Raw genomic sequence first — 13,092 nt, forward strand, 5'->3', positions numbered from 1 at the left:
AATACGTGTCTGTGACCGCTGTTTACTGCGAAGAAATGGCAACTTATTCTTTACTCCTGGGATATTGTTCCGTTTTAACGTGTTACATATTTTAAGGTCTTGATGTAAAACAAAGGCACACACACAGGGGCCACGGCCACACCCACTGCCCCTGCTGCGTTGCTGTCTGCTTTCAGAGCAATATAATGGCTTTTATTACTTTTTGAAAACGAACGAATATTTAAATTATGAGCGAAGATCCAGACATGAAAATCCCATGTTCGTCCCAGCACTAAAGAATATATATTTATATTCCTTTTAAGAGTTTAATTTCAGTTGGATTACTTATTTATTCCTTATTTATTTCCATTTTTATGAATTTCATCAATCATTTAAAAAGCATAAAAGTAATTCCCTATAAATTATTATATTGCTAGTAAATACACATTACTAAAACCAAGTTTTAAGATTGCAGCTGTGATTGCATATTGGTAATGTAAAGAAGGACTTTATTCCACTGGTGGAAAATGTTCAGATACATGGTTTTTGGGTTCATGCAGTCATTATAATTAAGGAGTTGGATCGTAACGGTTTGAAAATGATGGCTCCTGTTCATAAACTCATGAGTTATTCAGATTAGTTCAAATATGTTTAAATCTGTTCAGATTAATAATTTGTTTGGATTACTGATCATATCTGTACCATACTAAAAATGCCTGGTCTAGTCTTAATGTGCTTTTGATACTCTCACAATTTATATTTCATGAAAAAACATACAGAAACTGCTTAAATCTTTTACCTCACTTATTATAAAATGATGTGTGTTTTTTCAGATGGTATCAGTATTTTACTGATTGTGTGGTTTGGATTACAGGTCAGTTCAGACTACCATGGTTTGGATTTGTGAGACTTTCTAGGCTTCAAAAAGACATTGTTTAATTAAGTCATGAGTTAAAGCTTTGTGAATAGATCCCAATATTTCAATATGACAGTGGCATGTATTTAGAGACAAATAATGAAACTAAATACCACATTTTGATCAGTATTTTGTTTGTCTATCTGTCCTTTTGACACAGGCAGTTTTCTTGCCCTCCCAATTCCCCAGAAACAAAGTGTGAAGTGCAGGATATTCAGTGTCTTCACTCTCCACTCTATGTCGCAGGTTGGTTTTATGGTGATTTTAAATATTTATAGTGCATTATTTTTGCATTCCTTGGGGGGGGGGGGGGGGGTATTTTTGTTTTGCAAGAATTGTCATTACAGAATATGTTAAAGGAAATAAAATTAATGCAATAAGTTTGTGCTGTAAACAGGTAGATACAACAAGTACTCAAGAACATTACCCCAGACCCCCTGGGTGATAGATGGTGAGAGGAAGATGGAGTCCTCTGTGGAAGAGCTTATTTCAGAGCACCTGTTAGCTGTTTCCAAGGCTGGCGGTGAGTGCAAACATAAAGGCGTCTAATTTAATGACCTAAATAGTTTTGCCCCTAAATTTGAGAACCTGCCCAACTACAATCTCTTCCTTTTTCATTTCTGTTATAATTAAGTGATGTTAAATAGTGGGGGGAAACAACAGCATTACTAATGAAGAGTGAAAGAGGGGCAGTATTAAACCAACCTGTTTTAAGTTATTGGACGCCCAAAGGTCTTTACACTGCATAAAAACTTGTCTTGTCTTGCAGTACATAGAACCACTACTAAAGCAGCATTTGTCAACTTTCTTCCCAATGTTGAAACCTGATGGTGACATATTTTAGTGTGAAAAATGAAAAAGCCGGACAGCGCGTGTTTGTCTTTGCCACTCCTGAGTCAGCACGGGGGTGATAGCCGTGAGCTGAGCCTAAAAATAAATGGCTATTCTAAATTGGGGAGAAAATGATAAAAACAATTGGCGCCTACTAAATTAAAAAAAAAAAAGAACTGGAAGCTGATTGTCTAATATATTTCTAATTAATATTTGGCACTGGGCTTACAATGCTAAATATCATATTGAACACTGAAATTGTTGAGCAGTCAAGTGGATACCGCATAAGAAAGATGACCTTAAAATTAGCAAAATGGCACCAGTGGATTCGATACACTGGGAAAAACGTGGCAATAGACAAGTTTATTTTTCAGCAAATGTACCTTATGGTAGCTCCATTAATGCTGAAACAACTTCCATAGTAAATATTTCATTTTTAGATGTTACTTGTAGGCAAAATTCACATCTTTTATAAATGTGTATGTTGGCTAAAAGCAACATTTGTATTTGTCACTACAATATATGGTTAACAACTGAGCAAGGATAACTTTTTATTGAAGCATTTCTTTGAGAAGATAAAACCCAAATCCGAAAATTTTAAACTTAGTGTTCGTTAACTTGCCTAAAACAATTATAGTTCCTAAGTCCTATAAATGTCTGCAGTAAATGCAAATACTGTATTTAAAAAAAAAATAATAATAATAATAATCTGTAAAAATGAATCGTTCTTAATGAGAAGAAATATCAGAATGTTGAGTCTTATGGGTCCTACAGGTTGTCTATTGTTTTCTAAAAATTATATATATATTTTTAAATCTTTTAAAACTTTTATATTTGGATATGTTGTTACATTTGACATTTTGATTTCCAGACTGCAGATTTATTTAATTTTTTTTTTTCTGAAGGTTTAAATTTTTCATCTTCAGGAAGAGAAGACGTTGATGTCCGAACCTTAGGCAATGGTAATTAGAAAAAAATGTTATTAAGATTTGAATGAGTTTCTGTGGAAAGTTTCAAATCAGTGGATTCTCCTTAGAGGAGGCAAGGGAGGCAGAGCCTTCTCAACTTTTCAAAGGAAAAAAAAAAAAGAATTATATATATATATAATATATTTTTTATTTTTTTACCAATGAATGATAGAATTATCCAAATCTAGATTATTATTGTATAAACAGAGTTTAATTTTTTATACAATTATTGGCTATATTTTAAGAAAAAAATATATTTTAATCTGTAAAACTCTAGATTCACCATACCTAAATGAACAGCAATTCTGGCTGCTGAGAGACACGTGCTTACAGTACTAGCAGTGCCACATGGTGTTCTGGTCCTAGAGGAGCATTTTTATTTTTTTTTATTTTTATTTTTTACAAAGGGAGGCCCTTCTCCCATTAAACACAGTGTTAGCAGTGGCAGATCGCGTGATCTGAGCATGGGTTTTAATTGGAGGAAACCAGAGATTTTTTTTTTTACCAGAGGAGGCTTTGCCTCCGATGACGAACTCCTGTCTCTCTGAAACACTGTACTCCCACTAGTAGATCAGGTGATTTGAGCATGGGTTTTAATTGGAGGAGTGACCCACATCCTCCCGCCCCCTTCTAAAGCGCTGCTGTAAGCAGTTGTATCACGTGCTGTTAATGTAGGAGTGAGATTGAAATTGCTTTGTTTTGTTTTGCATCACATCAATGGTAAGAAACACACTCTATGTTGTTAATGTTTTATTTTGGTGCTTGTCTTGTGAAGGGGTCAAATGTGAAATGCAGCATAACGCACTTGATTGGCTGATTAAGACTCAATTTGCCATGCTAGATTATACTGAAAAACTCTAACGGGAAGCCATAACTAAAAATTGAGATTGCTAATAAGAACAGGTCATTTCATGTGGCAGTAGAGCATTACATTTGAGATTACATATTTGAAGGGAAAATGTGAAGCTTTAATTATCACGCATACTAGAGTATAGGGCAGGGAGTCTTGGCTAAAAGAAAAAAAAAAAGAAACGGTGCTGGTTGTTGCTATGGTAACTTAAGATGAGACGCAACGTACTGTGTGTTTTTTTTCATTGTAAGCAAAATTACTTCACTAGTACAGTAACAGCCTTTCAGAACCGTAATGACTGATGACTAATACAGAGAAACAAAAAACAATAATTTGTTACGTTGGAGTGGAAATAGAAAAAATAAAGTTTTTTTTTTTTTTTTTTTAATTTAAAAAACCTGGAAATGATTATTACAGCATGGTTTTTGATGTAAACGACCAAACTTTGGGCCAGCTTACAAGGAAATGGCAAAGATTCCAACCCTCTACTTCTGACAGTACAAATGCACAGCAATTATTTGATGTCCATGAATTAAAACTGCATTCCACATACTGTGAATGTAGGTCATGGTGACCCACTTTTTACTTTCAATAACTGATGGCCTTCAACTGGTCAGGCAGTATCTGCTTACCTGAATTTAATGCAGTGTGCATGGGCATTTTTTATACGGCAAGATGTTATTTGAGATACTGTGAATGTAAGTCATGACATGGGAGTAATGTCCCTGATATACCTTGTTCTTGTTTTTTATTTTCAGGTAGGCCTTTTGCTATTGAATTACTAAATCCACATAGAGCAACATTTACTAAAGAGGAAATCAAGAATCTTCAGCAGGTATTGATTTTAATGTTCAAAAAGGATACTGTTAAATAAAAATTCACTTCCAATAATAAGCATTGTCAGTAGTGAATAACAACTGGTCCTATTCTTTTTAGACAATCAACAAGTCTTCTGACAAAATTAAAGTGCGGGATTTGCAGATTGTAACCAGGTTTGTTTTTCCTATTGTTTCTTCTTGAGTTTTGTTTTTCTCAGAACAGCATGTCTTACTTTGTTTCTTTGGGTTTTTTTTGTTAGAGAGGCAATGGTACATATGAAGGAAGGAGAGGAAGGGAAGACCAAGTGCTACAATGCTTTAATTTGGACTGAGAAAGCTATAAAAACAAGTGATATTGAATTTATTAACAATATTAAGGTAAGGTGACCAATTTAAAAAATAAATAAATAAATAAATAAATAAAGCCTTTTTCAAAAGTGCATGTTAATTATTTTATTCTACTCAGCTAGGACATTGTATTAATGCCTTCAACTGTGCCAGGTCCTGGTATACAACGTTTGCCCTTTCTGTCCTGATTTTGTCCTGTATTGAGGTTTTTCAGACTACCACAGGAATCACCCTGTATAATCCTTAGCATAATTTCCTCTGCTTTATTCCAAATACTTTTTTTTGACACCAATAGAAAACTGTTTTAAAGTTTTGCTGCCAGTAACAGTGTCTAAGCTAGGTAGTTGTTCGTATGACGTCATGAATATTTACTATCAAAGATATCTTGTAGGCTGTGGGTTGAATATGATGATACTGATGTGTTATTAAATCCAGAGTTGTGTCATCCACAGGAGTTTAAGATAGATCAGAAGACACCACTTCGAGTCCTCCACCGTCGCCCGCTTGCTGTGAGGCCTCGCGTCATTCACACCATGAGAGCTGAATTCCTGGATGAGCATCACTTTCGCCTCTATCTGAAAACACAAGCAGGGACGTATCCTTTTGATATTTTCACTGATACTCATGTGTGTCACACTTACATTTTTAGCTTTTATCTTTATCCAGTTTCATGTGCTGTATGTAATACTTTTTTTTTCTTTGAAGAGCAATAAAACAGAATCATGGCTGTTTGCCAGCAAGTAGGAAGATTGTTTGTGTGGCTGTAAATTTGTTGTATAAAAATGGTATATCATCCTTGGATGTTGTTTTGAAAAAAATATGAATTGTATTACCTTGTTGCTATATAAACAGAGATACTATTCACATGGGGATTTTTGTTGTTTAAAAATAAAAACCCACAAATTAATTAAATAGGGAATCGCAAGTCCCTTTGTTGATTTGAGCATGGCAGTTACATTTACAGTCTTTTATTAGTCTGATCTTAAATAACATTTTTGAGAATTCCTCATGTTTTCTGCTGTAAATGACAACATTTTCAGGGTTTTTTTTTTAAAAAAATTTCAAAAGAATATTCAGCAAGAAATTGTCCTTAACATTCTTCAAGCTACATTAAAGAATTTGTTCACGGAGATTTTGGACGGACTAAGCCAAACCTCTGCAACCTGATGAGCACTGTGACTGACATTCTGGAACTTGATGTGGAAGTATGACATGCACCTTTTTTAAAATGGTTGTCTTAATGCTCCATCGCATTGTATCTGTAGCATTTTCACCAAGTTCTTGCAGGTATCAAAATCTAGGTTATAATGAGCTACTTAGATATGCGTTTGACATCTGATTGGCTGGACTACAGCTAGACACAATTTGATGAGACTTAACATTTGTTATTCAACATTGACGGCCCACTACCGTTTTGGGGTGCAGAATAAGTCCCTCTGTGAGCACTGCATTTGCCCTCCATGCATTGTTAATAGGGAAAATTAAATGGCGGTAGTTCACTTCATAGAACTCCAGCAACCACTACTGGTCAGGCACCCTATGAATCCAGATGGAGACCCTTCTAGACGTGGCCCATGTCTCCAGGGTTTAGCAGCTTGGTAACATCTTCTGGGTTCAGTAGGTGAAAAGAGGCCCAATGATTTTCAGTCCTCCTATACGTGCCTAATTGAATGAGCTTTTGAATGTGCTGTCTTGAAAATGTATTTATCTGCATGGACATGCTTAGGTTGTAGGTCAAGGTGACTTGCTGTTCCCTTTCAAGTATGAAATGTAACCATTACCGAATGGGTATTTACCTCCTAAAGACCCAAAACGTAAATACGATATAATAAAGCTGCTCAGCTGAGCCTGTGACGCAGTCGTGCCCACCCCCGAAGGTATAAAGGATTGCGTGCACAAATCTCAGCTCCATTTTTCCTTTTAAGAACTGACCTGACAGGAATAGATATTTATTGTGTTTTTACACAAATTATGTGATATTAAAAATAATTGTTGTAATAGTTTTATTGATTACACATATTTGTGCACTACAGCCTGTTTGTTACGTCTCGCTGTGGCCTTGTGCCCCGCATGAAACCAGCGGCGTGAGTCGCACCTTCCCAGGGATCATGTAGCATAAGTCGACTTACTTTGTGCTCTCCCCCCAGGCTGCAGTAGATCCGGCTGGAGTTATTTTATTCTTTGTTTGGCTTTGGCCAAAATTACGATACGGTTTGTATAATTAAAGTAATTTTTATTACTGTATTTTGTTGAGAAAAATGTTTTTCTTTTCTCATTCTGTTTTTCTGTTTTCACAGAGGCGTGTCTACAGTGCGTCCTGCGGCACACGTGTAGTGAAAGCAGCTGCTGGGTTCAGCAGTGCTACGCAGGACCAAGAGGCTGCCTTGGTTGTGATTGCTTGCAATCTCTACCACAGCATCTTGATGCAGTTTTGGTGACAGCTTTTGCATCACCACTACAAGGGCTGTTAGTTCATTCTAACAAGCAGGCTTCCCTCAGTCTTGTGTGAGTAATGACTGAGTGGTTTTGCCAGAACCTTGCACAGGTGGGCTTCCCTGAACAGTGCTACCCACGGTAACAGCGAACCAGTGGACCGTTACCGAGGACAAGCATGGCATATGCTCTTCCTGCCTGGGGCCAGAGCACGCAAAGGAGGCACTGGTGAACCACAGTTTCTCGAGTTTTGTGCACATTTCTCCAACAGCACGGTGGAGAAATGTATCTCCTGCAGCTCTACAGAGCGCTCTGCATCCCTGTCTGGTAGAGAGGTGGCTGCATCCTCACCCCATGGATCTGTGTCAAGGGAGAGCGGACGACGCACCCGGGAAAGTAGCCCACGCAGGAAGCCGCCTTCACGGTCTTCCTCAGCCTCTCCTTCTCCTCCCCTGAGGAAGAAAAGTCACCGTTTCAAGCGATCGGCGGACTCTGAGCAGATGGAGAAGCTCTGGGCAGCAGTTTCCCACCAAGGAACGGTGCTCGCAGAGTTACTGCGTGACTGCAAGTCTGCAGCTCTGGGTATGGCCTCTGAACAGCTGCATTTGAGCTGTCTGGGTCTGTCCAGTAGGGTTATTGACACCCAACAAAATGCCAGAGCAACATCCACACATTCTCAGTACAGGTACAAGTGGGCGTCTTTCAGACGTGGTGCCTGCCTCGAGGGTTTTACCCCATGACCTGTCCCATGGCAGTTATACTGCAATTTTGCAGGACCTGTTTGACGAGGGGAAATCCCCCTCTACATTAAAGGCTATTTCAGCTTGCCATGTCAAAATTGACTCAGTCTCTCCAGGAGCTCACTTCCTGGCAGGGCAATTTTTGAAAGGAGCTCGATGGCTTCGGCCGCCTATGAAGGATATTGTTCCTCACCGGAGGCATAACATGGTGCTTGATGCACTCATGAAGCCTCCATTTGAGCCCTTGCATTTAGCTGGGTTGAAATTTGTATCACTCCAAATGACTTTCTTGCTTGCAATCGCTTCTGCAAAGTGGGTGAGTGATATGCAGGCATTCTCAATTGCGAAAAGCCTGCTTAATTAACAAAGGTTTACACGCCATACCAATCCTGCTTTTTTGCCAAAGACTATCTCAGCATTTCATGTCAACCAGTTTTTGGAATTGGAGGCTTCCACCTTTTTAGTCTGACAGAGAGCAGCAGCTCCATACGCTCTGTCCAGTGCAGGCCCTAGGGTGTTATGTTGACGGGACGAAAAGCTGGAGGCAATCCAAACAATTTTTTGTCTGCTATGGGGCGAAGTCTAAGCAGAGGCTGTCCAAATGGATAGCAGACTTTGGCAGGGTGCCCAGCCCCTGTGCGTATTTTTGTGCTTTATGTTGTCTCTGGCGTGTTAATGTCTGTTATATGTATTATTGTAGTGGTGCACAGAGTGTGGATTATGTAGCACAGGTGATGTAAAATGTATCATTGTATTTGGCACGGGGATTGCACAATCACTCCACGTGCAGATTAACACTAGAACCGACATCCAGGTCAATTTGGATTTAAAATGTTAATTACTCTTCCATTGTAAATTGTATGTGTATGTGTATTTTTGACTTTTCCTAAATATATGAATTAAATATCCAGACAGTGTTTGATAGCCAGAATCGCAAAAATGATAAAGTTATAAACAGTTCTACCTAGAACTGCCACATGGGTCAATGTGACCCATGCATTACAATACAATAATATAACGTAAGATATTCTATTTTTTTGTAAATGCAGCAAACAAAACACGCCCCCTCCTCCTAGCACACGTTTTTTTTTAATTTTTTTATTTCAAGCCTTTCTTTGTTTGTAGACTACTACGAGACAGACATTGCTATGATTGTGGATTTGTCAAGATGCAAACTCAGTGAAAGCCTAGTTGCTTATTTTTCAATGTACCTGGAGACAACAATCCTTCATTTTGTTCCACAAATGCAACTGGGAATATATCAGAAGGAAATATTTAATCTTGAAAGTAGTCATTTTGATTGGAATACGGCAAGCTGCACTCAGATGCATACAGCAAACTGAAATGACAGGTAGGATAACAACTTATGTGCCTAATATGAAACGTATGTTATATATTCTTTTTTTATATTACTATTAGAAAAAAAAACATTTTGGTTGTACAGGTTTGTATGTACCAGTTTACACGTGTTTACACAACAGTGTTCAATGGAACTGCGTCTGTGTTTACAACACAGCTCCTGGATGCAGGCACAGTCAGCTGGCAGACGCGTACGCTCCTCCATAGAGTACAATGCAGCCGTCATACCGGAAGTAGTGTTATATTTTCTTTTTATGTAGTATTAGAAACAATGATTTCGGTTTTATAGTTTTGTGTACATACCCGTTTCTTTTGAAATATGTATTTTATTATATTTTTTCACTGTTTGTAGTCGTGCTGTATATGCGCTCATTTTAAAAATAAAGCCTTTATGTTTAATTTTCCATTTAAATACGGTGTTTCTGCGATGCAAATGTTAGATATGATGTTCATGAATAAAACTTTTCAGTTGTATCCGATAGCATGTCTTTAATTTTCGTAACGAAGCAGTTTAAAAATGTATGGGTCACAGTGACCCACGTGGCGGTTCTAGGTAGTTTGAAAATCAGGCGGTTCTAGTGTTAAAGTGAGTATTAGTATGGAAGCACGGGGAGCACATTTAGTTCACGTGCAGATATACTGAGATTCCAACTGAATGATTGATTAGCAATCGAGTCTCGGTACAGCTGCATAAAAGATGCAGTGTTTCACACACTCGGGGTCAAATAACAATTGCTATTTGTTCTGGAAACACCAGCACAATACTTGTTTGGTTGAGTGTACATTTTGTTTTGTTTGTCTAGTTGTTTTGTTAAAACTTTTTATTTTTGAATAAACCGGCACAACAATGCATTCCTTTCATTTCACTTGCAGTGGTGTGTGTTTCTTCCGGGTCTGACGTCACCGCTCAAGCCAACTGGTCACACAGACACAGTCAGGACTGCCTATGAGCAAGCCAAGTTGCTAAAAGAAAAGCTAACTGCCCATTCCACCAGGGGCATGGCAACTTCGTGGGCTTTATTCCAGGGTGCATCTGTCAAGGACATTTGCAATGCAGCGGTGTGGGCTACTCCCCATACATTTACTAGGTTCTAGTAAATAATGTCTTGGATCCTCAAAACCCTGATTTGGGAACGAGAGTGTTAAGGGTGGCTTCTCAGTCGACCCTTGTAACATTCTGGTCATGCGGCAATCTTGCCCTTGTAACGACTTGGGTATACTGGCCCATTCGGTAATGGTTACATTTCATACTTGAAAGGGAACATTAGGTTATTATCAGAACCATGCTCCCTGAAATAGAAATGTAACCATTAACCTTCAAGGTCGCTGTGTCCATGATTGCTGCAGGCTTGAAGGAAAAATGGCTTTGAGATCTGTGCGTGCAGTACTTTATACCCTTGGAGGCGGGCATGACTACGTCACAGGTTCGGCCAAGCAGCTTTGTTATATCTTATTCAGGATTTGGGTCTTTAGGAGGTAAATACCCATTCAGTAATGGTTACATTTCTATTTCAGGGAACCAGGGTAATGATAATAATCTACCATCTTCACCTGACACCTTACTTTTCTTTTCCTTTCAGTCCGTTGATGTTGATTGGCCACCAGCAATAGAAGATTAAAGACATACACAAGTTCACCAAAGGAAGTAATTTTTTATGTTAACTAGAACCTTGAAAGATGTATTATACATCACTGTTGTATACTGACTGTGTACTGATTGTTTTTCAAACTTTTATTTAAAAAAAAAAACTGTTTAATTAGATATTTGTGATGTTCATGTAAAGCATTTGACTCAACTTAAGACAGTGGCAATGCATCTCACGATTACATGTTCAACGCCTTCAGAAATCAGAAACCATCTGTCATACAGACTTAAATATAATGGTCTTCCAAATACCAGTTGCTTAGGAATTGGTTTTATCGCCAATATATAAACAGGACCACCATGTTGACCTCTCAAATAAATCCACATGAATGTGTATTTGCTATTTTTTAAGAATGCTTTTTAAATGGTGCACCATTAGAAGGTTTGACTGTTACTCTGTTTAATATGTCACCAAGAAATGAATTAATCATCCCATAAGAATGATATTAATTAGTTCCTTTCCTAACTGTTGTAGGAGGTTATAAGGCGTACTGTATCTCAGAAACCAATGCGGAAATTCAAAACTGATAACATTTTGCAGGAGAAAACATGTTTTTTGGTGTAATACAGAATACCTACTAGTGGCAGGACACGTATACATATTGTTTGTAATTCTCTGCTCAGAAATACCACAGAATCCTGATTCTAAACTAGAAATTTACAAGTAATAACAAGTTTAATGAGATTTTTTTTTATTTTTATGAGCTGTAAAGCAGAAATGCAGAAGATTGTGTTTTGTTCTCATGTTACTCTATGTTTCTAACATACAATATTAATAAAATGGTTTTGTTGACATATTTAAGTGCCTTTAATTAGTCATTTACATTTTACTGTTCTATGAAAACAAATCTGTAAACAAGTTGCTGTCCCAAGGTTTTTATCAATAAATTGGCATCTTCTGTTGGAAACGTATAATTATTTTCCATGCTTACAGTAGTGATTTATAATTACGCTTGTTTTTCGTTTTTTATTAATAACATTTTTTTGGTGCTTATTTTTAGCTATTTGAGTTATACGTAAATCATTTTTTTTATATACTGTATGAAAATATTGTGTTTCGGTTACTTTTTTTTTTTTTTTTTTGTCACACTATGTATAGTAACGCAACTGTACTTGATGCACACTTTTTCAATTGTACCTTATGTCCTTGTGGTCATAGGCACATTCTTCTTTTTTTCTGATAAAATGTTTGGATCGGGGTGGGAGGGTTATCTGTTTTTATTGGTTAAAACCGAAAATCAGAAGCCCTAATTATAATACAAAGGATTAATGCTTATGTAAAAAGCTTGTATTGAATATTCTCAATCCTTTATTTCAACACACAATACTCAACACTTCCACTGATATTGCTGATGTCTTGAAATTTATATGCGCTAGCTGGAGTAACTGTTGAAGAAGTTGCACAAGAATTTTGATGTTCTACCTTAGATCTCTTATGAGTAGATGCAGTTCAAATCTGCGGATAACAGAATCTATTGGAAATCTGAGTCTTCCTCAGATTTGCCATATCCTGCAGCTTCATTGTCATCATAATGATCATAAACAGACTGCTAAAGTGACCTGAAATATAGAACTTAGTTGTTCGCTTTTAGTTTTGTTAAATTACCGGGAAATGTTTTGTCTCCTTTCAAAAAGTAGGAACCAATTAAAGACAGGAGTAATGGCTTTGAAAATATGGACTGATAAAGCACCTTGTGATGTGATGTTTTTGTTTGAGTGTCTAAGGATTTTATTGACAAAAATGTGCTTATTAAATTGGAAGTGCTTAGCCCATAAGTTGTTTAATATGATTGTGTACTTGATTTAAATTTTTATAAGCCATTATAAATGCAAATACTAAACACATACGATGCTCTGCAGAACACTCTGCAGACATCTACTTAAAATCTCTAGTTTTTTTTGCATATTTTGGACTGCCTGTAGTTATGAGTCATTCTGTAAGGCTACTGCTTGGGTGCCCTTGCAATTCTTAGTCAAGGAAGAACACAGAGTTAAAAAGATGCAAGCTGTGATGTCTCTGTTCCATGAGCATTTATCTCCCTACTTCAGAGTTTGTTCTGTGATGTGCAGTAACACATCATCCAAGTCTCTTTGCTCACTTATGTCTACATCTTAAGTTCAACGTAAATAAAAAAAAAAACCTGGTTCAACAATTGACAATATTGTAGCTTTTTAAAATCGTTTTTAAGGGATCTGTTGGGTGAT

General features: G+C 37.2%; 1 protein-coding gene across 2 annotated transcripts in view; it reads left to right on the forward strand.

Annotated features, from left to right (window-relative positions):
• Window positions 1–11,684, forward strand: part of pus10 (pseudouridine synthase 10) — a 30,983-nt gene extending 19,299 nt beyond the window's left edge. For both annotated transcript variants that reach the window (XM_034018782.3, XM_034018783.3), the window contains exons 10-18: window positions 1,056–1,141; window positions 1,293–1,418; window positions 2,632–2,688; window positions 4,303–4,379; window positions 4,481–4,536; window positions 4,623–4,740; window positions 5,163–5,305; window positions 5,816–5,915; window positions 10,823–11,684. In XM_034018782.3, the coding sequence (XP_033874673.1) occupies window positions 1,056–1,141; window positions 1,293–1,418; window positions 2,632–2,688; window positions 4,303–4,379; window positions 4,481–4,536; window positions 4,623–4,740; window positions 5,163–5,305; window positions 5,816–5,915; window positions 10,823–10,861 (802 nt within the window). In that variant the 3' untranslated portion in view covers window positions 10,862–11,684. The remainder of the gene's footprint in view (window positions 1–1,055; window positions 1,142–1,292; window positions 1,419–2,631; window positions 2,689–4,302; window positions 4,380–4,480; window positions 4,537–4,622; window positions 4,741–5,162; window positions 5,306–5,815; window positions 5,916–10,822) is intronic.
• Window positions 11,685–13,092: the final 1,408 nt, after the last annotated feature.

This window comes from Acipenser ruthenus, chromosome 6 (assembly GCF_902713425.1).
Source record: "Acipenser ruthenus chromosome 6, fAciRut3.2 maternal haplotype, whole genome shotgun sequence".
Classification (NCBI taxonomy): Eukaryota; Metazoa; Chordata; class Actinopteri; order Acipenseriformes; family Acipenseridae; genus Acipenser; species Acipenser ruthenus.